General features: G+C 46.9%; 1 protein-coding gene across 2 annotated transcripts in view; it reads left to right on the forward strand.

The window, feature by feature from the left end:
- LOC137545545 (hydroperoxide isomerase ALOXE3-like) overlaps window positions 1–26,130 on the forward strand; it is a 107,930-nt gene that overhangs the window by 15,949 nt on the left and 65,851 nt on the right. For both annotated transcript variants that reach the window (XM_068266903.1, XM_068266904.1), the window contains exon 2: window positions 12,482–12,651. In XM_068266903.1, coding sequence (XP_068123004.1) covers window positions 12,505–12,651 — 147 coding nt within the window. In that variant the 5' untranslated portion in view covers window positions 12,482–12,504. The remainder of the gene's footprint in view (window positions 1–12,481; window positions 12,652–26,130) is intronic.

A 26,130-nucleotide genomic window follows, 5' to 3' on the forward strand; every position in this document is an offset into this window, starting at 1 on the left:
GGTTTCCTTTTTCAGAAGAGCATAGCAAATACTGGGACAAGTGTCCTAATTTGTATTGCAAAAAGGGTGTGTGCATCAAACACCAGGTGAACCCTTATATACCTGGCTTTGCAGGTAAGGCCTAATTAGCTTGTTCATGAGACACTGCTCAAGCTAATCTGCTTTCGCTTTTGCATGCCAGGATAGGTAGGGTTTTGCCAACTAACTCACCAAAGGGCCCCAGGATCCCAAGTGTCCTAAGTTGGATGCTGTCTTTTCTTAAATTAAAATTAATTAGCTTTTGAAGGTGTTGATAATATAAAAGAGCCTTCAAAAAAAAAAGTTTGCTTTAAAGAAAACTTGGACAGCTATTGGTAAAAATTTTCGCCCTGCTGCAGCAACTACAGTAGTCGCTCGCACTTTAAATTTGGGAATGCGGCAGGTGGAAAGGCACATAAAAATTGGTGCAAGTAAAGAGGTGATCTTTCTTTTACTGTGATGTTTAAAGCTATTTGCTTTATGATTGATGCGACTTCTGAATCACATTGATGACAGAGCTGCAGTGTTAGCCAATGTAGCTAGAAGGAATCTTTGGATAAAGACATGGGAAGTACTTTACCCAAAAATAAAGTGTGTACAATTCCACATTCAAGAGATCGATTATTTGGGCCAGATTTGGTACAGATTCTCGAACGAGGCCAATATCACAGCTTCAATAGAGCAGAGCAAACCGAACGCCTTGTTCAGAAGCTCTGATGCACCGTCTAAACAAAAGGGACAAAAACCAGGTGGGAGGAAGACTCAGCAATTCCTTCCACTCTTTAAATTTGCGAAATGACTAGTACCCGTAAATGGAAAGGGTTGTAGGCAAAGATATCCCTGGTCAAAAAACCGACAGGAAAAATTCGATTGATATGGAATCGGAAGCCAATAAATACATTCATAAAACATGTAAAGTTTCTGAATGGAGTCAATTTACACAGTCTGGAATCTTCTGATTCCAGGAGGATACAGCATAAGCATCGGTCTGAAAGATGCTTATTGACATGTACTGATTGAATCGAAATCCCAGGCATTTCTGAGGTTGCAGTGAGAAACGGAAACGGAATGTATCACTTTCAATTCCGTTGCCTCTCCTTTGGAATAAAATTGGCACCCAGAATATTTACAAAAATTATTTCGTAAATAGTTGCCGAACTTCACAGGAAAGAAATTGTGTTAATTCCTTACCAGTTAATGCATCATCATAGAGGGAGTGATTACAGAACTGAAAAAAGATGGATGAGTAATAACCATAGAAAGATTTCAAATACAACCATCTCGGATAATTCGGTGCCTAGGATTTGTGTTAAATTCGATGGAAAATCGTCTTAGGGGAACAAAATTGTTCAAGTTGATGAATTTAGCGTTTTGCCGGGCATACATGGCTCGGTTATTGCGCCGGATCGAGCCAGCGGCTCGATGCCAGCGCATCCTCGCTCGTGCGCGCAGATCGATTGCCGCTCGTCCCCTTCCTTATAAGCGCTCGATTCCCTGCCATTGTCCGCAGGCGGGGGTCGAGCGTCTTGATCGGGCCAGCTGAATATTATCAGCTGGCCGGATCAGCTGCTCGATACACAGTACATAAACGTACCGTGTATCCCCAGCATTAGAGAGTCTAGTGTTGGCAGAGGACAATCTGAAGTCATTCACAGTTGTACACCTAAAGGGCTCAACAAACAATCTAGCAGACGTCGATTGTGAAGTGGACTTTGAATATAGCAGGTGGATAACCCAGATGTGGGGAATACCAGAGGTAGAGTTGTTTTCATGAAGATAATGAATTCAGAGATGACTGTAATTTTAGCTGCACCCAGTTGGGACAAGAGATTGTGGTTTCCGCTATTGTTGAATATGAAGTTTGCAGGACCGATATTGTTACCAATAATGGACAATCTAATCACAGTTCAAGAGGTGAACATTCCTCAAGTAATACATTTGAATCTAGCGGACTTGCTAGTGAAAAGTCTATCCTCAGGAAAAAGACTATCTAACAGAGTGATAGAATCTTTACTGAATAGTTAGAAAGCGAACTTATATAAAATGTATGACCTGTGCTTACAGGAGTCTGTTTGTTTTTTAAAGGGAGCCATACACTGTTTAGATTAGCAGCAGACAGATTATCAGATACATTTCTGATCTATCTGATGTGTTTAGGTGCATTGGGGTCAATGCAGAGTAATAAGCAATCTCTTCAGATCGATTTTAATTTTCCAGCTTGTCAGAAAGATTGCAGTTGATCCTTCGATCGCAATCAGGCAATCGATTTGCGATCGATAGATCGATTTCGATCGATCGGCCGAAAATCGACTGGGTATTGGCTTTTTAAGTCTGCTGAAATAGGGACAATTTGGGAGTTTTTTGCAAAACTATGTTAATGGTCTGACCCTAAACACTATTAGGGTTCAGATCTCTGCATTATCAGGATTTTTTTACACAAGCAGTTGGCTAATGATCCTTTAATTATTAGATTTTGAAGTCTGTGGAGCGGAAAAGGCCGGTTGTGGTGAAACCGTTTCCGAAATAGGATTTATCGACTGTACTAAAAGCTTTGACATTTTCGCCTTTTGTACCAGCGGAAGACTTAGGCTTAGGACCTATAACGCTAAAAGCGGTCTTTTTAGTGGCCATAACTTCTGCAAGATGCATAAGTGAATTAGAGGCACTGTTATGTAAAGAACTGTCCTGCACAATATATGATGATAGAGTTGTTCTCAGAACTAGTGAAGATATCTTGCCAAGGTCAGAGATAGGTTTACAGAGGTCAAGAAATTATATCTCCTTCCTTTTATACTAATCCATTGAATGAAAAAGAAAAGAAATAAAGTATGTTAGATGTAAGGAAAAATCTGATAGAATAGCTAAAGAAAGTAAAAATATCAGAGTTTATTTGTTAATTTTTCTGGCAAGTTAGTAGTCCAAAAGGTATCGGGAAAAAAAAAAAAATAAAATAAAAAAAAAATAAAATAGATGATCCAGTATCCAGTACACAATGCACAGATTGATCCAATCTGTGCATTGTGGAAGCGTATAAAACCATGAATTTAGAAATTCCTGGTGAAGTAAAGGCTCATTATACCAGGGCCACGGCTACGACCTGGGCTTGCAGAGCTGGAGTGTCTCCAATGGAGATATATAAAGCGGCGACATGAAAGAATATCAACACATTCATGCGCCACTACAAGTTGAATCGGATGACTGCAAGGGAGTTTGGAAGAGAAATCCTGCAAGCGGTCAGCCCGCCCTAAGGTTGGTGAGGTTTATTTCTTGCTCATCATCTCGTAGTATACCTGTCCTGGAGGGTTACTGGAAAAACCCTAAGCTAGCTAACGGGTAGATTTATTTTAGGTAACCCTCCGGGACAGGTTGCGAACCCACCCATTTTAAAATTATGTATATGTAATACTGTATACGTTATGTGTATATATGATCAACTGCAATGTATAATTAGGGTAGTCTGGTGTGTAGACCATGTTCAGGGTTTCTTGAATACATACTGCCGGACACCTGCGGTGGGTCTAAACTTATAGAGAGACCAAGTGGATGTTTCCTGTTTCCTGGGAGGGGCCAAATCTCGTAGTATACCTGTCCTGGAGGGTTACCTAAAATAAATCTACCCGTTAGCTAGCTTAGGGTTTCTAGGTTTGTTATAGGACACCATCGAGGAGAAGGTATTTCTCCCGGTCGACAAGGAAAGGAAGCTGGTAGAAAAGATTCAGAATTTGTTTTCAGACACATCGCTACGAGAAACGATGTCCCTTCTAGGACAGATGTCTTCCACCTTCCCAGCGGTAGAGTGGGCGCAAGCGCACTTCTGAGTTCTCCAGACTTGGTTTCTGTCAGTGTGGGACAGAAAGCAGTTGTCTCTAGACAGGAAGATGAGGATCCCAGCTCAGGTATTGCAGTATGTCACAGGAGCCCTAGTGGCTGACCGCACTTAGCCTTCTAAACGGTGCCAGCGCACGGATCGTGCGAACTCTGGTCGCAGTCAATGCGCAGGAACCGTTAAGAATTAGCCGCAGACAACTCAGAAGGGAGCCTCTGAGACACGGGTAATTACAACGTACACACGATTCCACGGTATCTGCCACCACCACTGGTATGGGCCAGTAGACCCGATTTACTGACTGACTAGTCCTGCGAATAAAACGGTTAAACACACGGTATTCTGTCTAGCCAACAACAAACAGTAGCGTATCTTCAGAGACCCGGGATCAGTTCTGTGTGTGCTGATAAGCAGGGTAGCGGAACAGTGAATGACTTGGAGGAAGTCTTTTATTCACAGCAATATAAATAATTAATATATACAGACAATTATTAAAATCAACAATTATTAAAACAGTAATAGCCAGTATAAAAAATAAAAGAAGGGAGAAAAATACTTAGTTCCTGGAAAGATGTCCTTTTTTGTGTGGGAAAAATCAGAGTTCTGGGTTTCAATCAAAGTTCAGAGTTCAGACCAGGTGGATGCCAGCATATCCTCAAGCTGGCACCGATGAGTTCAAGATGTTTTCAGGGTGGAGGACTCAAGCCTGCCTGCTGGCTCTGTGCTTTTGATGAAGCTGGTTTGGGGGTGTGGCAATGCCGGCCCCCTCTGAGCTACCAGCAAATGACAGTTCATTCCCTCTGAGAGATTTTAGAGCTAAACTTATGAATTGCTGTAACTTCTGAACCATACACGTTACATTTAGGGGGGTAACAGCTTCATACTTGGAGGAAAATACAGATTAATATGATATCCGACATGGCTAGTGCAGCAGATCAGGGTCCTGGGTAGATTCATACCTGGGTTGTAGGGGCCCCGGGCCCCTCTCGACTGGTATCAAGAGATCCAGCATGACCCTACGGATCCAATGCTACCGCTCTCATAACCACCCTATTTATTGTATTCTGTAAATGGGCAAAAGATTATATAGTACATTCATTTCTTCCTGCTAAGGCTGGAGTCAGCCTGACTGGAGTCCAGCTGTGTCTGCTTCTTGGGATCTCCCTCTATGAAAGGAACCTTATGGTTCCTGTAATGAGCATCTGGATGTGAAATCAGCTGGGACAAGCTTTCTGAACTCAAGGGTTTGCCCCTGCTCGTTAGCATATCAAAAGAGCCATCCTGCAGTTAAGGTGATGCTATTTCTCTGCTGAGAAAGGACTGCAGACCTCCTACACAATAAATCCAGATTCTATCGATTTGAAGCGCAATCGATGCAGAGAATCGAGTGCGATCGCTTTTTCTTCACGGGCGGTTACAGGACGCACCTGCGGCCCCGCAACCGTCCGTGACACAGTCCCTTTATTGGTGGTTAGTCCCGAACAGGTTAACGGGGTCGGTTTTGAATCAGAGGAATCCACAGAAAATATTCAGATACGAGTGCATGGGGATGGGGAGCCCATTATCTGTCTCACCAGGTACAGGGGGTTTGGGATACGGACATGACCTTCAAGTCCTCAAACCTTCAAGGAACTAATGGCAGTGAAGTTAGCGCTTCTTCAGTTACGGGACCATGTTGTGGGGAAGGAAATCTTGATACACTCAGACAACATGGTAACGGTATCTTATTTGAAGAGACAGGGGGGTACCCGAGTCCAGGCCTTGAGAGATCTAGCTCTGGAAATTATTTTTTGGGCCGAACAGAACTTAATTTCTATTACAGCAGTTCACATTCAGGGAAGGGACAACAGTTGGGCAGACTCCCTCAGCAGAGGAGTGATAGAGGAGGTGGAATGGTCCCTAAATCAGGAAGTTTTCTTACAGATAACGCACAGTTGGGGGTGGCCAATTTTGGATCTGTTTGCCACTCCGGACAATGCAAAGGTAGAGTACTTTTGCTCCCTCCATCCGTCAGTAGCAGAGAACAGGCTGGATGCTCTGACGGTGAATTGGCCAACAGGCCTCCTTTACGCTTTTCCTCCATTCAACCTCATCCCGAAAGTCTTGAGGAAAATAGAAAAGTCGGAATCGACAGTGATTTTCATAGGCCCCTATTGGCCGAGAAGGGCCTGGTTTCCTTACCTAAAGTCCCTAGTCCAGAAGGGTACTTGGCACTTGGGCAACAGGCAGGACCTTCTGGAACAGGGTACAAACACCCATCCAAATCCCCAAATGTTAAAATGGACAGCCTGGATATTGAGGAGACAACCCTTGTAGGTCAGGGATTCTCAAGAGGTTGCAGCCACATTAGTGAATTGTAGAAAGATTTCTACTAGACGTAAATATACAAAAATCTCAGTTATTCCAGAATTTTTGCAGAGTGGAATTAACTTAGGACTGAAGGTAAGTACCCTAAGAGTTCACGTATCTGCTCTGTCAGTTTTCCTACATAGACAGTTGTCTAAAGAGATTTTTGTTAAAAATTTTTTTGATTTCCGTAGCAAAGTCCCAACCAATGCCAGAAAAATTGGTTCCTCCATGGGATTTATCTTTAGTTTTTAAATTTTCTGACTTCTGACAGATTTGAACCGATTGCTCAGACTCCGCTAAAGAACCTAACCCTGAAGGTAGCTTTCTTAGTGGCAATAACGACAGCTAGGAGGATTGGAGATATTCAGGCTTTATTTATAAAGGATTCCTACATGATGATTCATGCAGACAGAATTGTTTTCAGGCCTGACCCAGCATACCTTCCAAAAGTGTCATCAGCTTTTCATCGCTCACAGGAGATTGTTTTACCATCTTTTCCCCCAATCCTCAGAACAGTAGAGAGGAACAGTGGAACACATTGGATGTGAGAAGGGCGGTCTTAGCTTATTTAGAGAGAACAGGTCAGTGGAGGAGATCCAGTCACTTGTTTGTGTCATATATGTGAGCTTCTAAGGGTCTACAGGCATCAAAGAGTTCGATAGCTGGATGGGTCAAGGAATTGATTAGTTGGGCCTACAGACAGTCGCAAGAGGTAGCCCCTTCTAGAATTATGGCACATTCAACACGATCTTTAGCAGCTTCATGGGCAGAGAGATCTGGAGCATCATTGGATCAAATATGTAAAGCAGCTGCTACCTGGTCGTCACATACAACTTTTGTGAAGCATTAGAGTGGAACTTCTGTCAAGTCAAGATCAGTGCTTTGGAAGAAAAGTATTACAAGCCATCATCCCTCCCTAAGGTAAATTTCTCGCTGGTCTCGGCAGCAGCCATCCTGGAGGACGATGGGAGAAAGTCCCAGCTGCTTTCCTGTAGCCGTGTTTCGGCGAGTCCTCCAGGATGGCTGCCGAGTTCCCAACCCAACTAAAGGATATGTTACTATTGATATGATTATGGTACGGTTATGTACTCTTTATAAAACTGAATGACCAGGGGAGGAGGAGCCTTATATAGGGAGGTGTGTTAATTTTATTACTCTTTTCAGTTGTTTCCGTTCGGGGAGGGGACATACAATGTCTCGGCAGCAGCCATCCTGGAGGACTCGCCGAAACACGGCTACAGGTAAGCAGCTGGGACTATCTCTTTCCTGCTAGGAAAGTGTGTTTTTATAGTTGGAATTTCTTATCAGTGAGGGTCACACTGTAGTCACTTACAAAGATGCTCGGAAAATTCAGCGGAATTATAAATTCCGTGATTCCGGACGGAATTAGGTTAATTCCGATTCCGGTAGTCAATCGGAATTCCTATACCTCTCAAACGGAATTCCGCGGAAATTTTATAATTCCGACGGAATTTTCCGAAATAGCACAAAAATCTCTCTCTCCCTCTCTCTCATATCATCCATCCATCCATCCATATATATATCTATATCTATATCTATATATATATCTATCATGCAGTAGGGAATTGCAGATTTTCAAAACAGCTTATATACCATAGCTGGGATTTGAACCCAGGACCTAGTGTGTAGTAGGTAGCTGTCTTACCCTCTAGACCATGACCCACACTACATGCTAAAGCTGGCGGTAGCATAAACCATACTTCCATTATGATCAATTCGATAGAAAAAGTAGCATGATTAAGGATTTGCACTTTTTGAAAAGCATGCTTATATAGCATAGCTGGGATTGGAACCCAGGACCTAGTGTGTAGTAGGTATCTGTCTTAACCTCTAGACCATGGCCGACACTACATGCTAAAGCTGGCGGTAGCATAAACCATACTTCCATTAAGATCAATTTGATAGAAAAAGTAGCATGATTAAGGATTTGTACTTTTTGAAAAGCATGCTTATATAGCATAGCTGGGATTTGAACCCAGGACCTAGTGTGTAGTAGGTATCTGTCTTAACCTCTAGACCATGACCCACACTACATGCTAAAGCTGGCGGTAGCATAAACCATACTTCCATTATGATCAATTCGATAGAAAAAGTAGCATGATTAAGGATTTGTACTTTTTGAATAGCATGCTTATATAGCATAGCTGGGATTTGAACCCAGGACCTAGTGTGTAGTAGGTATCTGTCTTAACCTCTAGACCATGACCCACACTGCATGGTAGTAAGTACTTGTCTTACCCACTAGTAAGGCTGAGGCTGGAGAGGCTGCAGCCTCAGGGCGCAGTGTAGGAGGGGGTGCACAATTCATTCAGCTGTCATTCCCAATTGTGTTTGAAGCAGAAAGAAATAAGAAAAGGTGAAACATGGCAGCGACTGCAAGCCAGATAAGTAGAGATTAAGGTGTTGGGGGTGGGGGCCCTGGGGCACCTCTTAGTGTAATAGGAGGAGGAGGAGGAGGGATTTTAAAATTTTTCCGACGGAATTCCGTATACGTCGGAATTCCGCGGAATTGACCCGGTATACCATCGGAATGGAACGGTAACGGAATTTCTATATGACGGAATGCGGAATTGTGCCGGAAACGGAAATGGGCTATTCCGACCATGCCTGGTTCCTGTCAGGACTGAGTCAGCCACCTACATACCTGATATTTATCTCTTTCAGGCAGAGAAAGAAAAAAGGAACACAGCATAATTATGTGTGTGCTGGGCACTATATATCTCATCATGTCACCTTTGGGAATGCAGAATGTACCCTGTGTATTCCTATAAAGCATAGGCCTGTTCACAGACTTATCTCCACTGTATCTGGCTTGGGTTATTATTTCTGCAATACACAAACCTAATTTCTGTTTATTATGATAGAACAGGACATATCTGCTCCCTAGTAGGGCTGGTCAGTGTGACGCAAATAAGTGCGCTGATGCAGGATTATGCATGTTTTGTATGCAAGCTTTATGTTGCTTTATCAGATTCTGCAAAGAAGAAAAATGATTGGTTCTCTTTCCAGCTGCATAATCAAATTCAACTCGGCAGAATTGGATTGGTCTATTTTCAAGCTGCATACACTTGCATAACCCTGCTTCAATTATTTGACTATTTTGACCATCCCTATACCTGAGTGCAGAGCGTTGGAGGAGATAGTGTATCAGTGTGAAACTAGCCTATAGCAGAACTGGATTTACCTAAGTGTAAAAGTACAGGAGACCTGATCTCTTAAAGAGAACTGAGGTGTTTTTTAGGGGACAGATGGGACACAAAGGCATGTTCTCTGCCTCATGACATGCCTTTGCTGACAGCAGGTGTGTTGGCTACCTCAGCAACAGCAATTCCCCTCACACTATATAGGTAAAAGGCTGCGCATCCCTGACCCAATACTGTACAATTGAATGGTTAATCGCTGTGGCGCACACCGCCCCCCCTGGACTAAAATGTACGCCCGCATCGCTAGCAGCACCCATTGTGCTATCCTGTTTTGCATGGTAAGTATTTAGTTTAGTTTTGCATATGTTTTGCATCTGTCTGATTGCTGAGTGTGTATTTGAGCTATTTAAGCGGTGCATATGAGGTGGTGAGTCATTCAGATGCGGCCCATATTGGTGAGCGCTTGCTTTGTTTCCTGCTGTCTGTATTGAATGTAAGTTACACATTTTAGCATAGCAGCTGCCAGGGTAAAGACATTTGCTTTTAACTTAGGTCAGTTTAGTGTTAGGACATCTGCTCTGGAGATTTACCTCAACGTTGGTGCAGATGTCCAGTATATCTATATTTTTGCATGCAAAACTATGATGGAAGCTAAAATTTCTCCATAGACCAGTATTGCATTGTTTGGATGCGGGCGTACATTTTAGTCCAGGGGGGGCGGTGTGCGCCACAGCGATTAACCATTCAATTGTACAGTATTGGGTCAGGGATGCGCAGCCTTTTACCTATATTTTGTATCCACAGTTCTGTAACTACCAGGCTAGCAGCACCCATTGTGCTATCCTGTTTTGCATGGTAAGTATTTAGTTTAGTTTTGCATATGTTTTGCATCTGTCTGATTGCTGAGTGTGTATTTGAGCTATTTAAGCGGTGCATATGAGGTGGTGAGTCATTCAGATGCGGCCCATATTGGTGAGCGCTTGCTTTGTTTCCTGCTGTCTGTATTGAATGTAAGTTACACATTTTAGCATAGCAGCTGCCAGGGTAAAGACATTTGCTTTTAACTTAGGTCAGTTTAGTGTTAGGACATCTGCTCTGGAGATTTACCTCAACGTTGGTGCAGATGTCCAGTATATCTATATTTTTGCATGCAAAACTATGATGGAAGCTAAAATTTCTCCATAGACCAGTATTGCATTGTTTGGATGCGGGCGTACATTTTAGTCCAGGGGGGGCGGTGTGCGCCACAGCAATTCCCCTCACACACTGCACTGCCTGAGAGACCTTCTGAACTCCTTCTAGTCCTTACAGTTTAAGAAGGAATCTGCACTATCTAGTGATTTCTTAGGCTGTCTGAGACAGTTCTTCACGGATTTCTAAAAACCTACTAATATTTTGTCTCAGACATGCTTGATAAATCTGGCCCACAGGAAATATCTATCATGTTTTAATTTCCTCAAAAGGGATTCTTAAGTAGATGGGCAGAACTGTTCTGAAGTGAACAGTCCCTGGGGAATGACCTCGGGGTCACTTCCGTGTTCGTCGGTTACCGCATTACTGCACAGATGCTCTCCCAGCGGCCGCACATCCTCAATCCCACGCCAGAAGCACTCTGCGTGATGTCATGCGTGTGCGCAAAGCACTCCTTGCTGCGAGCGTGTGATCAAGGACCGGGACAGTGTCTGATCGGTAACTGGTGAATATGGAAGTGACCCTGAGGTCATTCCCCAGGGACTGTTTGCTTCAGAACAGTTCTGCACATCTCTATTATTAAGATCAGAATGAACTGGGACAGCTTCATAGGAAAGTCAATTACAGTAAAAATTCATTCTGGGACAGGTGTACAACTTGTATGTGTATACATGCATTTTAAAGTACAATATAATTTTTTTTTTTTTTTTTTTTAACCATTTTTGTCAGTGGTGCTTTAATCGGGGACGACTTTACCAATGGCATCGTAGGCATATTCTATAGAGCAGGGGTGTCAAACTCAAGTATTAAGTGGGCCGAAATTGAACATTAGGGCCAAGTTGTGGGCCAACCTCAATGTCTTGGCTTGCCTCTCATAAAGTTCCTTGTCTAATGCCCCCTCTCCACGATAAAGTTCCCAGGTGTCTAATGGCCCCCTCCCTCCCTTATGCAGTTTCCTTGTGTCCACTGTCCCCCCTTTATCCCCTATACTGTTCCTTGGTGTTTAGTGCTTTCCCCCTCCATATGGTTTCTCTAGTGATTTAGGGCTTCACCGCCAATTTAGCTTTCTGGAGGGTCTAGAGTGGGCCAATCATCATGCAAAAAGGGGGAAACTACTTGAGGGCCAAATTTTGTGATGGCCCTGTGGGCCAGATTTGGCCCACGGGCCGGAGTTTGATATGTATGCTACAGAGGCAGCTGATTAAGACCAGATTTACTATTTTTACTGTCCATTTGTCTGTTTTCATGTCTTAATTTAATGTTTTGCAAGGTAGACACACTTTTTAATTTGGTGCACATGGCTTGTGTATGGCCTTATTGCCTCTGTTAGCATAGGGGGTTGTAGGTGTGGGTGTTTTTTTTTTTTTTTTTTTTTTTTTTTTAAGCCTCCCTTGTCTCCCTCCACCTATAAACGGCTGCGGTATCCTAAGATGGTTGGTGCCCTTTGACCCTGTTGACACTTATGCGCTGTATGATGCTCCTTTGTAGTTGCGCTCCTATCTCCTCATAATCAGCCTGCACACGTGCTGATGCGATCACAAAGAAGCTGACCCAGCGTACAAAGGGCGCCAACCAACTTGCGATGCTGCAGCCATTTAAAGGCGAATTAGGACACAGCCAGAAGAGATGTGTGGTAAGACTACACACATCTCCATACACTAGCATAGCGTCTCACTAACCTGTCGCTCAAAATATAAGACCTCCCCAAAAATAAGCCCTAGCACATCTTTTGGAGGAATAATTAATCTAGGATGGTGTCTTATTTTTGCGGAAACTGGGTAGTTGTCCTGTCTCTTTATTTTGTAGGATTTCATAGGTCTGGTAATACTTCATGCAGTGACTGATTACTCATAAACAATGTCTTTTTTTTTTCTTTACAGTAAGAGTGTAAGGTAGAGTATTTCTTTTTTTTTTTTCTTTTTTTTATTTACAGCGCCACTTCCATTAGGATAAGAGATGGGGACCTACAGGCTGGAGATAGCCACAGGAACTGACCTGCATGCTGGCACCTGTAATGATGTCTTCGTTACCCTTGTGGGTACACAGGGGGAGAGTGACAAATGCCAGCTGACCCGGCACTGGGGCAACTTTAAGGCTGGAGCAGTGAGTATCTCCTGATAACTGTTAAATCACTGCCAGTGTTATGTGGAATGTGTTGGGGATTGATTTATGTAGCTACTGCTACTAATTAACTTTCCAGAAACCTCTTTTGTGATCGTTTTGGGACACTTTTAGGGCTAGTTCGCACACCTACGGCGTTTTTTTTTTTTTTTTGTTTGCGCTGGTGCTTTTCAAAATCCCGCTTAAAGCGCTTGTGCAATGATTCACTTATGAGCGGTTCGTTTCCGATCCGCTCAGCAAAGCGGTGCCTGTACCATTTTTGGGGGCGATTTGCCTCAATGGAAGGTATAGGGAAACACTTGAAAAAGTGCTTTGTATAGCAATTTTCTCTAATTGTCATCCGGGACAACCTGAGATCCGGTCCCGCCCCGGATCTGTGGAAACACGAATCCAAGAAGATTAAAAGCCCCCGCCCACCCTCCATCCTCAGTTCATCTGTGTTTCCGCCACGGAAACACCTTAGAAGCAAAGCTCCCATTTTTTTGTTTTCTGGACTCACCAGAGGGTGAGTCTTGAGTACGCTGGAGGTTTTTTTGTGTGGTCCTTAGCGGCAGCAGGCAGAGCAGAGGCGGCCTCAGCAGCAGCGCGGACTACAGACCTCTTGGAGCGGTGTACGGCTTCCGCGTGGTGTATGGCCGTTACGCCGCGCCTCCTCCATCAGACGCCGGCTCTGCAAGGCGCATCCGGAGAGCTGATTGAACGCCGGAAGTGAGGTCAGACGTCGCGTGGCGTCTGACGTGGGCGTGGAGGAGGAACATTGGAGAAAGCCAGGAAGTGAGGCAGCGTGGTCCTGGCGTCTCCGATCAGACCTACAGGCGGCAGCGGTGAGATGTCGCAGCCTCAGAGGGGAGAGCAGCCTCAGCAGCAGCGTGAGTCGGAAGCGGCGAGTTCTGCTCCCAGATCCTCTTCGCAGGTCCTGCCATCAGGGTCCAGTGGGGTAAGCCTCCAGTTGGAGGATATCTTTCCTACTACCACATTTGACAATGTAATGTATAGGATGGCATCTCAGTACTTTGTCTTTGTTGTTTTTATTGCAGACAAAATCTGAGCCTAAAACTACTACTACTACATCCACTCAAGCTAAATATAAAAGATGTAGCTTCTGTAATAGTAAAATAGCCTTAGAAGCCCCAAGAAATTTATGTCAGGCTTGCATAGATGCTATTGTGGCCTCCCAGACTCCCAACATCCTAAAGGAAGTTATGGATACTGTTAACAAAAATATGCAGGAAACATTAGAAAAATTTAAAGAGTCCTTGGTGCAGCCAATTAAGGAGTCTCTGCCAGGACCCTTTTCCGGCACTCCTTCCCATCACTCCTTTTCTGATATTTTTGGAGCTGACGAGGAAGAGGAGGGAGAAGAGGAAGGGGAAGAGGTGTCAGTATCCCAGGAGGAGGGAGAGCAGCCTCAGTCGGGGGGTTCAGAGGGGGATGATAGGGTAAAAACGCCTAGATTTTTGTTTTCCCCCGAGGAATCTTCTGAGTTACTTAAGGCAGTATATACCACGGAACAGATAAAGGAATCAGTTCCGGAAATTACTCCCCAGGATCAGGTGTATCTTGGGTTAGGTCAGTCCTCAGGCAGAGTTTTTCCTATCCACAAAACTTTACAGGATATTATTACTTCCCAGTGGCAAAATCCTGAGAGGCCGCTGTTCGTTCCCAAGTCAGCAAAGAGAAAGTATCCCTTTTCTCAGTCAGAAATTGACAGATGGACTAAATGTCCTAAACTTGACGCATCCCTGTCCCAATATTCTAAGGACTTGGATCTATCCTTTGAGGACGCAGGTGTCCTCAAGGATGTGATGGATAAGAAAATTGATGCGCTTCTCAAAAAAGCTTGGGAATCGGCTGCCTTTGGTTTCATCCCAGGTATTTCAGCCACCTGTATTTCCCGAAACCTTAGAATTTGGATGGATAATCTTATTGATCAGATTTCTAAGGGTGTTCCGATTAAGGATTATGCGGCGTCCTTGCCGGTCGTCCTTAAAGCCGTCGCTTTTTTAGCGGATGCGGTTACGGAACTGATTCGGGTATCAGCTCACACTACGGCTCTCGTTAACTCGGCTAGGAGAGCAGTGTGGCTGAAGACCTGGGAAGGGGACCAGACCTCAAAGAACAGATTATGTTCTATTCCATTTGAGGGTAGTCTCTTGTTTGGATCTGGTCTGGAAGAAGTATTATCCCGTTCAGCAGAAAAAGGGAAACAGTTTCCTAACAAAAAGAAGAGTTTCAAGGGAAAGAGACCGTTTGTTCCCAAGAAACAGGACTCTAACCTTCCAAAAAATAGGAATGTGCAGAGGAAGTGGTCCTTTCCCAAAGGGAAAGGAAAAGGGGGGGGTTCACTCTCGGAAAGACGGAGCCCCCCAAGCCGAGTAAATGACGATTTACCAGTTGGAGGGAGGCTAATTTATTTTCAAGTCGAATGGGAAAAGTTAAATCCCGATCCTTTTGTTTTTCAGATAATCAAGACGGGTTATCGTCTTCAGTTTTCAAGCCCCCCTCCACAAAGAAAATTTGTGAATCCAACTCCAAAGGACCCAGAAAAGGCCAGGGGTTTGGAGATGGAAATTTTGAAACTTTTAGAGAAGAAAGTTATAATTCCAGTACCCCAGGAGAGATTATTCCAGGGTTACTACTCCCATGTCTTTCTAGTAAAGAAGGCAAATGGGGAATTCAGGTTCATCCTGAATCTGAAATCTCTCAACCCATTCCTGACATACAAGAAGTTCAGGATGGAAAGCATTTATTCAGTGAGGGCCCTATTACAGGGCATGGAATATTTTGTGTCAATAGATCTTTCCGACGCATATCTGCACATTCCCATTTATTCCAGCCATCAGAGGTTTTTGAGGTTCGCAATCAGGTCTCAGGACCAGATTCGACATTTCCAATTTCAGGCCCTTCCCTTTGGGATAGCCTCGGCACCCCGAATATTTACAAAAATATTAGCAGAGGTTATGAAGATTTTCAGGATACAGGGAATAGCGATTGTCCCATACCTGGACGATCTCCTCCTGTTTGCAGAAACAGAGGCTCTGGCCAGAGCTCACAGAGATACAGTGATTTCCCTCCTATCCCAAGTGGGATGGTTAGTAAATTACAAGAAATCAGCCCTGAATCCAGCACAGGAGATTGTGTTTTTAGGATACAGGATAAATTCGATAGAAAGGAGGATCTACTTACCACCCGAAAAGATTGCAAAGATCCAGGGGGAAGTAGATCTGCTATGCAGACCAGGGCCGTGCAGAGGGTCCTTAAGTGGGGGGTGCTCAAATTTAAAAAAGGGGCCTGGCAATGCCTTCCCCCGCATGCCCCCCCCCCCCACCACCTCATTTTTGGCTAGGGGGTATTGATTGTCATGCTGCTGAATGCAGATGCTGGGTGCCATGTGGGTTCTGGCTGTGGTTGGGTATCGAGTTTCATGCGGGTGTTGATTGCAAATACTTAGTGCCATGTAAGATCTGGGTGCATGTACTGGATGTCATGTGGATGCTGGGTGCAGGTACTGGATGTGTCATGGGTGTGAATACTTGGTGCCATGCCTGTACTGGGTGCTAGCTATGGGTGGGCTTTGGGCATCACATGGGTTTTGAATGCAGGTACTTTGGGTGCGGCTACGGGTTAAGTAGGTGCTTGGTGCAGATAGCGGGGGCCATGTGGAAGCTGTGTGCAGGTGTGAGTACTGGGTGCAATTTTAGTCCTGGGTGCAGATACTTGGGGCTTGATTCACTAACCGGTGCTAAGTGTTAGCAAGTTAGCAGTAAAGTCTGTATCAAGCTGCTTTGGGTACCAAGGTCTAGTTTGTATTGGGTGTTTATTTGCAGTGGGTGCTATGCAGTATTGGGTGCTGAATGAGTAGCAGATCGTGATAAACAATAGTGGGTGCCATGTGAGTGCTAATTGGTACAGGGAGCCAGGTGAGTGTTGGACATGAGTGAGTAGGGAGTGCCATGTGTGGTCTGGATGTGTGCCATGGGAGAGTACTGAGTCTTATATGGGTTCGGACCAAGGATGGGTACTGGGTGCTATTTGGGTGCTGGCCACTAGGTGCATATAATGGCTTTGGAACTTGGTGACGTGTGAGTACTGTGCCATGTGCGTGTTGATTATGGTGGTATGTGGGTCTTAGGTAAAAATATTGAGTGCCAAGTAGGTACTGGGAGTGAGTACATGGTGACATATGGGTGATGGGTGCTGGCTAGTGGGGCATTTGTTGTCATGTGGGTGCTAAATGCAGATGCTGGGTGCCATGTGGGTTGTGGGTGCTGGCTAGTGTTGGGCGAACAGTGTTCGCCACTGTTCGGGTTCTGCAGAACATCACCCTGTTCGGGTGATGTTCGAGTTCGGCCGAACACCTGACGGTGCTCGGCCAAACCGTTCGGCCATATGGCCGAACTAAGAGCGCATGGCCGAACGTTCCCCGAACGTTCGGCTAGCGCTGTGATTGGCCGAACGGGTCACGTGGTTCGGACCCGAACGCGCTCTGATTGGCCGAACTGTCACGTGGTTCGGGTAAATAAATACCCGAACCACGTCATATCTCCGCCATTTGTCTGTGGGTTTAGCTTTGGGTAGGCAGGCAGGGTAGTTCGCGCTCCAGCCACGCTAGCCAGGGTCCCCCCCAGTCATTGTGTGTCGCTGCTGGGAATAGTAGTACACCGCTCGCTCAGCATTCTGTTTACTGCCACTCTGTGTACCTCGCTCAGCCACACTATATAGCATTCTGTTTACTGCCACTCTGTGTCTGCTGGGAATAGTAGTACACCGCTTGCACAGCCACACTATATAGCATTCTGTTTACTGCCACTCTGTGTACCTCGCTCAGCCACACTATATAGCATTCTGTTTACTGCCACTCTGTGTCTGCTGGGAATAGTGGTACACCGCTCGCTCAGCCACACTATATAGCATTCTGTTCACTGTTCTGTGTCTGCTTGGAATAGTGGTACACCGCTCGTTCAGCCACACTATATAGCATTCTGTGTACTGTTCTGTGTCTGCTGGGAACAGTAGTACACCGCTCGCTCAGCCAGACTATATACCATTGTTTACTGACACTCTATGTACACCGCTCAGCCAGACTATATACCATTGTTTACTGCCACTCTGATTCTGCTGGGAACAGTAGTACACCGCTCGCTCAGCCAGACTATATAGCATTGTGTTTACTGCCACTCTGTGTACACCGCTCAGCCACACTATATAGCATTGCGTACTCTGCCAGTCAGTGTGTATATTGCTGGGATCAGTAATACTCCACTCACCGTCAACCACTATATGAGCTCAACATGAGTTCCCCAGAGACCTCCGCTGTGAGCAGCACTCCCAACAACAGCAACAGCCAACGCCCCACGCAAGCTATAACATCCACCCCAGCAGCCAGTGGTCAGCAGCAGCCCTCCCCGGAGGAGAACGTTGTGTCCATCAGTCCGTCGCCAGAGCGATTAATGAGGGCTGCCATTGAGGAGATGATGGGGCCTGATGTGGAGGAGGAGGTCTGGCTCAGGCCAGCATCCCAAGTTAATGTTGAGGACGATGAGGGGTCTGTGTCTGGGGATGTTGGGGTGGCAGAGGTGGTGGGTGGGTCAGACTCAGGAGAAGAGTTGTATGATGAGGATGATGATCGGGACCATCTGTATGTGCCTCAGAGTCCGACCCCGGAAAACATGTTGTATCGTGTGTTTAGGTACTAAAATCTGCGTTCCCTCCCAGTAGTGTTGGGCGAACAGTGTTTGCCACTGTTCGGGTTCTGCAGAACATCACCCTGTTCGGGGTGACTATATAGCAGACTATATAGCATTGTGTTTAATGCCACTCTGTGTACACGGCTCAGCCACACTATATAGCATTGTGTTTACTTCCACTCTGTGTCTGCTGGGAACAGTAGTACACCGCTCACCCGCCACTGTATAGCATTGTGCTCTGTGTCACTGCTGACAATAGTGGTACACCGCTCACCCACCACTGTATAGCATTTCTGTACTGCCACTGTACTGCTGCCAGTCAGCGTGTACTTTAAGGATAAGTGAAATGAGGAAGAAATCCGGTGAAAGAGGGAGGGGCAAGGGAAGAGGTGTTTCCCCTGACGGTTCACGTACAGGCCACAGGGGAGCACCCAAGAAAACCCACTCAATACTGCCCATGTTGTCCAGGACAACAACCCTCACAGATCCAAAAGAACAGGACCAGATAATTACTTGGATGACCTCTCAAGCGTCCAGCAGTGGGTTAAGCAGCACCAGCACATCACGCACGAGGTCCGAGTCCTCAGCCAGTTAAAGTCTGGGCTTTCTTTGAAGACTGCACTGAGGATGTTACCATGGCGATTTGCAAGGTGTGCAAGACCCGCCTGAGCAGGGGGAAAAGTATTAACAACCTCTCCACCACCAGCATGAGCCGCCACATTCTATCCAAACATCCCACTCTGTGGGCAAACGCGGCAGGACAGGGTACCACCAGCAACACTGCCTCCCTTGGGTTCACCAGACTCACCACCAGACCCGCCTCAGCAGCAGCAGTAGCCCAGCCATTGCGTGGTTCACAACATTCACAAACATCAGACGATGCTGACACTGTCACTTTCCGGACTAGTGCTCTTGAGGTCTCCCAGTGTTCATCAAACACAACAACCAACAGCCCTTCGGTGTGCAGCGCTACGGTTGAGTTGTCTGTTTCTGAGATGTTTGAGCACAAGAGGAAATTGCCAGCAAATGACCCCCGGGCCGTGGCAGTAACAGCCAGCCAGCATAGCCAAGCTTCTGGCCTGCGAAATGCTGCCATATCGAGTGGTGGAGACAAACAGCTTCAAGGGCATGATGTCAGTGGCCATCCCACGTTACGTGGTTCCCAGCCGCTACCACTTTGCGCGCTCTGCAGTGCCTGAGTTGCATGAGCACGTGGTCAGCTAAATAACCCGAAGCTTGAAGAATGCCGTTGCCTGCAAGGTTCACCTCACCACTGACACCTGGACGAGTGCGTTCGGCCAGGGTCGATACATCTCCCTTACCGCGCACTGGGTGAACCTTGTGGAGCCTGGCAGCGATTCCTCACCTGCTACGGCGCGGGTGTTGCCCACGCCGCAAACAGCTGGATAACAACAGCAGCACCTACCTCTCTGACTCCTTCTCCTCCAACGCATCTCAAAGCTGTACCTCATCCGGAAATGCTAACCCAGCACCAGCAGCAGTAGGATCGTGGAAGCAGTGCAGCACAGCTGTTGGCATGCGTCAGCAAGCGTTGCTGAAGCTGATCTGCCTTGGGGATAAGCAGCACACAGGGGAGGAAATTTGGAGGGGAATAAAGGAACAGACGGATTTGTGGCTGGCACCGCTGGACCTGAAACCGGGCATGAAGCTAGACACCTGGCACGAACTGGCAATGTACGCAATAGAGGTGCTGGCTTGCCCGGCAGCCAGCGTTATGTCGGAACGCTGTTTCAGTGCTGCCGGAGGCATCATCACAGATCGGCGTATCCGCCTCTCCACAGAAAATGCAGACCGTCTGACTCAAATTAAAATGAATCAATCCTGGATTGGAAACGACTACGCAACACTCCTGGACCCCAACCAAGTAACATGACCGATGAACATCTGGGATGGTTTAGCGTTTCCGGTCCCTGTTTATTGAACCTCTCATCTGTATTACATTTATGACTGCATGGCGGCAAAAAGCATTGCTGCTATATCCGCACGCTTTTTGTCCTCATGCAAGGCCTGGGTTGTTGTGTCTCACAAAGCGTGGCCTTCTCCTCCTGCGCCTCCTCCTGTTCCATCACGTGTGCTGCTGCTGCTGCTGGGTTACCGTTGCCGCGTGGTCACTGTTTATTGAACCTCTTATCTTTATTACATTTATGACTACATGGCGGTACAAAGCATGCTATCCGCACGCTTTTTGTCCTCATGCAAGGCCTGGGTTGTTGTGTCTCACAAAGCGTGGCCTTCTCCTCCTGCGCCTCCTCCTGTTCCATCACGTGTGCTGCTGCTGCTGCTGCTGCTGGGTTAGCGTTGCCGCGTGGTCCCTGTTTATTGAACCTCTTATCTTTATTACATTTATGACTACATGGCGGTACAAAGCATGCTATCCGCACGCTTTTTGTCCTCATGCAAGGCCTGGGTTGTTGTGTCTCACAAAGCGTGGCCTTCTCCTCCTGCGCCTCCTCCTGTTCCATCACGTGTGCTGCTGCTGCTGCTGCTGCTGGGTTAGCGTTGCCGCGTGGTCCCTGTTTATTGAACCTCTTATCTTTATTACATTTATGACTACATGGCGGTACAAAGCATGCTATCCGCACGCTTTTTGTCCTCATGCAAGGCCTGGGTTGTTGTGTCTCACAAAGCGTGGCCTTCTCCTCCTGCGCCTCCTCCTGTTCCATCACGTGTGCTGCTGCTGGGTTAGCGTTGCCGCGTGGTCCCTGTTTATTGAACCACTTATCTTTATTACATTTATGACTGCATGGTGGTACAAAGCATGCTATCCGCACGCTTCTTGTCCTCATGCAAGGCCTGGGTTGTTGTGTCTCAAAGCGTGGCCTTCTCCTCCTGCGCCACCCTCCTCCTGTTCCATCACGTGTGCTGCTGCTGGGTTAGCATTACCGGTCCCTTTTCCTGGAACCTCTTATATGTATTACATTTATGACTGCATGCCGACAAAAAGCATGTTACCTGTGCAAAGAAAACAGACATTTCCCGCATTTAAAAGACAGTTTTCCCTTTGAAACTTTAAAATCGATTTTCTCAAAAACTATAAGCTCTTTTTGCTAAATTTTTTTTTCCTCTTGTACCCACTCCCAAGGTGCACATACCCTGTAAATTTGGGGTATGTAGCATATAAGGAGGCTTTACAAAGCACAAAAGTTCGGGTCCCCATTGACTTCCATTATGTTCGGAGTTCGGGTCGAACACCCGAACATCGCGGCCATGTTCGGCCTGTTCGGCCCGAACCCGAACATCTAGATGTTCGCCCAACACTAGTGCTGGCACAGGGTGTCATGTGGATTCTGGCTGTATGGGTGTGTAGCAACCATCATGTAGGTGTTGATTGCAGGTACTCAGTCCCTTGTGAGTTCTGGGTGCAAGTACTGGAAGTGAGTGCTTGGTGTGGGTGCTGGGCACCAAGTGGAGGCTTACTGCAACTGGAACTACTGCAGATGAAACATGTGGGTGTTGGGTGCAGGTACTGGGTATCACATAGGTGCAAATACTTGGTGCCATGCCTGGGTGCTAGCTATGGTTGGGCATTGTGTCGTGGGTTCTGAGTGCAGGTACTTTGAGTGCTAGTACTAGTTATGTGGGTGCAGATAGTGGGTGCCATGTGGAGGCTGTGTGCAGGTGTGAGTAGTGGGTGCCATGTTGGGGCTGGGTGCAAGTACTGTGCCATGTAGGTGTGAGTACAGGGTGCAATGTATATGTGGAGCTCCGCTCACAACCTCCGTCCACCAACAGTGCAGGAAAACAGGCTGCCAAGACCTCAAATCCAAGACTGTAGAAAGTGAAGTCTGCACAATGTCGGTGGAATCAATATGGCTTTATTCAATCGTTACACATAACAGGCTAAAATCCAGCACCATATGCTAGCATATGGTGCTGGATTTTAGCCTGTTATGTGTAACGATTGAATAAAGCCATATTGATTCCACCGACATCGTGCGGACTTTACTTTCTACAGTCTTGGATTTGAGTACAGGGTGCCAGCTATAGGGTGAAGGGGTGCAGGAGGGTAGCCACTGGGGGAGGGAAAAATCACTGTGGGTGCTGGGGGAGGGATAGGTCAGTGTGAGTGCTGGGGTAGGCAGGATCACTACTAGAGCTGGGGAGGAAGAGGTCACTGTGGATGCTAGGTTGGGGGAGAGGTCACTGTGGGTGCTGGGGGAGGGAGAGGTCACTGTGGGTGCTGGGGGAGGGAGAGGTCACTGTGGGTGCTGGGGGAGGGAGAGGTCACTGTGGGTGCTTGGGGAGGGAGAGGTCACTGTGGGTGCTGGGGGAGGGAGAGGTCACTGTGGGTGCTAGGTGGAGGGAAAGGTCACTGTGGGTGCTGGGTAGGGGAGAGGTCACTGTGGGTGAAAGGTGAAGGGAGATGTCACTGTGGGTACTGGGGAGGGAGAGGTCAGTATCGGTCCTAGGTGGAGGGAGAGGTCACTGGGTACTAGGTGAAGCGAGATGTCACTATGGGTACTGGGGAGGGAGAGGTCAGTATGGGTCCTAGGTAGAGGAAGAGGTCACTGGGTACTAGGTGGAGGGAGAGGTCACTATGGGCACTGGGGAGGAAGAGGTCAATATGGGTCCTAGGTGTCCTAGGTGGAGGGAGAAGTCAATGGGTACTAGGTGGAGGGAGAGGTCACTGGGTCCTAGGTGGAGGGAGAGGTCACTGTGAGTGCTAGGGGAGGGAGTGGTCACTGGGTACTAGGTGGAGGGAGAGGTCACTATGGGTACTGGGGGCGGAGAGGTCAATATGGGTACTAGGTGGAGGGAGAGGTCACTATGGGTGCTGGGGGAGGGAGAGGTCAGTATGGGTCCTAGATGGAGGGAGATGGAGGGAGAGATCACTGTGATTGCTAGGTGAAGGGAGATGTCACTGTGGGTACTGGGAAGGGAGAGGTCAGTATGGATCCTAGGTGGAGGGAGAGGTCACTGGCTACTAGGTGGAGGGAGTGGTCGCTATGGGTACTGGGGAGGGAGAGGTTAATATGGGTCCTAGGTGGAGGGGGAGGTCACTGGGTACTAGGTGGAGGGAGAGGTCACTGTGAGTGCTGGGGGACGGAGAGGTCACTATGGGTACTGGGGAGGGAGAGGTCAGTATGGGTCCTAGGTGGAGGGAGAGGTCAGTATGCCACACTAGGATTTCTGTCTGGGCCTCTTCACTTGAAAGTGACCCAGGCGGAGGCGGAGCTTCCCGCGGGTGGGCGGGGCTTAACACGGTCGGGGCGGAGCTTATTTTGCGCAGCGAGATGGGCTTTTTTTTTGAAGATTTTAAAAAGGGGGGTGCCTGGGCACCCAGAGCACCCCCCTGTGCACGTGCCTGATGCAGACAACAAAAGAGTTCTCTTCGCCAGATCATGCGAGTTCTAGGATTGTTCTCAGCATCCATTCCAGCGGTCACCTGGGCCCAACACCACGGCAGAGATCTCCAGTCTCTGCTTTTGGCAAATTGGGACAGGTCCAAACTTTCCCTAGACTCACAGATAGCTATCCTAGAGGTAGTGAAGTCCAGTCTGGTCTGGTGGTTGGACTCTCAGAATCTAACCAAAGGACGTCTTTGGAGACAGGAGGAACCAATAAAGATCTTTACAGATGCAAGCTCTTGGGGATGGGGCGCAACGATGTTGGGCCATCATGCTCAGGGGCATTGGACGCAGCAAATTGCAAAGAAATCGTCCAACTTCAGAGAGTTACTGGCAGTGCAGAAAGCACTTCTATCTTTTCAATCCCTGATAGAAAGGAAGCACGTGTTAGTATTTTCCGACAATATCACGACGGTGGCTTATCTGGCAAAACAAGGAGGCACGAGATCAATCGAGCTCAGGCGCCTATGCTCAGAGACTCTGGACTGGATAGAACCTCAGGTTCTATCTTTGTCGGCGATCCACATAAAGGGGACTCTCAATGTAGAGGCAGATTTTTTAAGTCGTCATCAGGTGAATCAGTCAGAGTGGGAACTTCATCCGGAGGTTTTTCAGATGGTGATAAACAAATTCGGTATCCCAGAGGTAGATCTCTTTGCATCCCCGACGAATGCAAAGACGGACCAATTTTTCTCCCTGCACAGGTGCCAGAGATCTCTGGGGTTGGACGCCCTCAGCTTCCCTTGGGACTTCAACCTCTCCTATGCATTTCCTCCAACAGTACTGTTACCTCAGGTATTGGGGAAATTTCAAAGGGAGAGAGGGAACATGATCCTGATAGCTCCACTATGGCCGAAACGACCATGGTATGCGACCCTGCGGAAGTGGGCAGTGGCTCCGCCTTTTCTCCTGCCAGATCTGCTAATCCAGGGCCCTCTCATCCACCCCAGGCCACAGTTATTCAGACTGGCCGCCTGGATCCTGAAAGGGTAATCTTGAGGAATAAGGGCCTTTCGGAGAAGGTAATTGACACTGTAATGAAATGTAGAAAGCCAGTAACTCAGAAGATATACCGAAAGGTTTGGAAGGTTTATCTAGCCTGGTGTGAAACTAGAACTAGAGATCAGAATTTGACTAGTTCAATTTTAGAGTTTCTTCAGGAAGGTGCAGACATGAAGTTGGCACTTAGTACCCTTAAAGGGAACCTTAACTGAACGGGGGGTAAAGAGTTTTACTTACCTGGGGCTATTACCAGCCCCCTGCAGCAGTCCTGTGCCCTCGGCGCCGCTCTGGAATTCTCTGGTCCCCCGCTGTCACTTAGTTTCGTTTTTGACGACTCACCAGTCGCCGGCCGCCATGCGTATTATTGGACACATTCACCAATGCAATTAGCGCTATTGCGGACCGCAACACGTACAAAAATACGCATTGCCGCACTCCGCACGCGTAGATATGCGGCAACGCGTATTTTTGTACGCATTGCGGTCCGCAATAGCGCTAATTGCATTGGTGAATGCGTCCAATAATACGCATGGCGACTGGTGAGTCGTCAAAAACGAAACTAAGTGACAGCGGGGGACCAGAGGATTCCAGAGCGGCGCCGAGGGCACGGGACTGCTGCAGGGGGCTGGTAATAGCCCCAGGTAAGTGAAACTCTTTACCCCCCGTTCAGTTAAGGTTCCCTTTAAGGTTCAATGTTCAGCACTTTCAATACTATTAGATAGGCATCTAGCGCAGGAAGAGTTGGTAAAGAATTTCTTCAAAGCACTACAGAGGTCTACACCAGTAAGACAGAAAGTATTTCCACAATGGGATTTATCCCTGGTCCTCAAGTGTGTGTTTAACAAAGGCACCCTTTGAACCCATTGAAGAGATTGAGATGAATTCCTTACCTTGAAATTAGCATTTTTGATCGCAATTACATCGGCTAGACGTATAAGTGATTTACAGGCGTTATCTATCAAAGATCCCTTTCTAATCATTTGCCCTGATAGTGTCAGGCTCAGGACTGATCCGGCCTATCTACCTAAGGTAGTCTCTGAGTTTCATAGGTCTCAGGACATTATTCTTCCTTCCTTTTGTGGCAACCCTTCGGGACAGAAGGAGGAAGAATTTCACTGTTTGGACGTAAAGAGATGTCTGCTAGTATACCTTTCGAGATCAAGAGAAATTAGAAAGTCAAGCAGCCTATTTATCTTATTTTCAGGGAAAAATAAGGGGCAGCAGGCATCCAGACAGACCATTGCTAGATGGATTAGACAGACCATATCTATAACATATGAGTGTAGTAATTGTCCCTTACCACCTAGTATTAAGGCTCATTCAACCCGTTCTCTATCTACATCCTGGGCGGAAAGAGCAGGAGCCACCATTCAACAAATTTGTCAAGCGGCAACATGGGCAAG

Source organism: Hyperolius riggenbachi, chromosome 2, assembly GCF_040937935.1.
Source record: "Hyperolius riggenbachi isolate aHypRig1 chromosome 2, aHypRig1.pri, whole genome shotgun sequence".
In the NCBI taxonomy this organism is placed as follows: Eukaryota; Metazoa; Chordata; class Amphibia; order Anura; family Hyperoliidae; genus Hyperolius; species Hyperolius riggenbachi.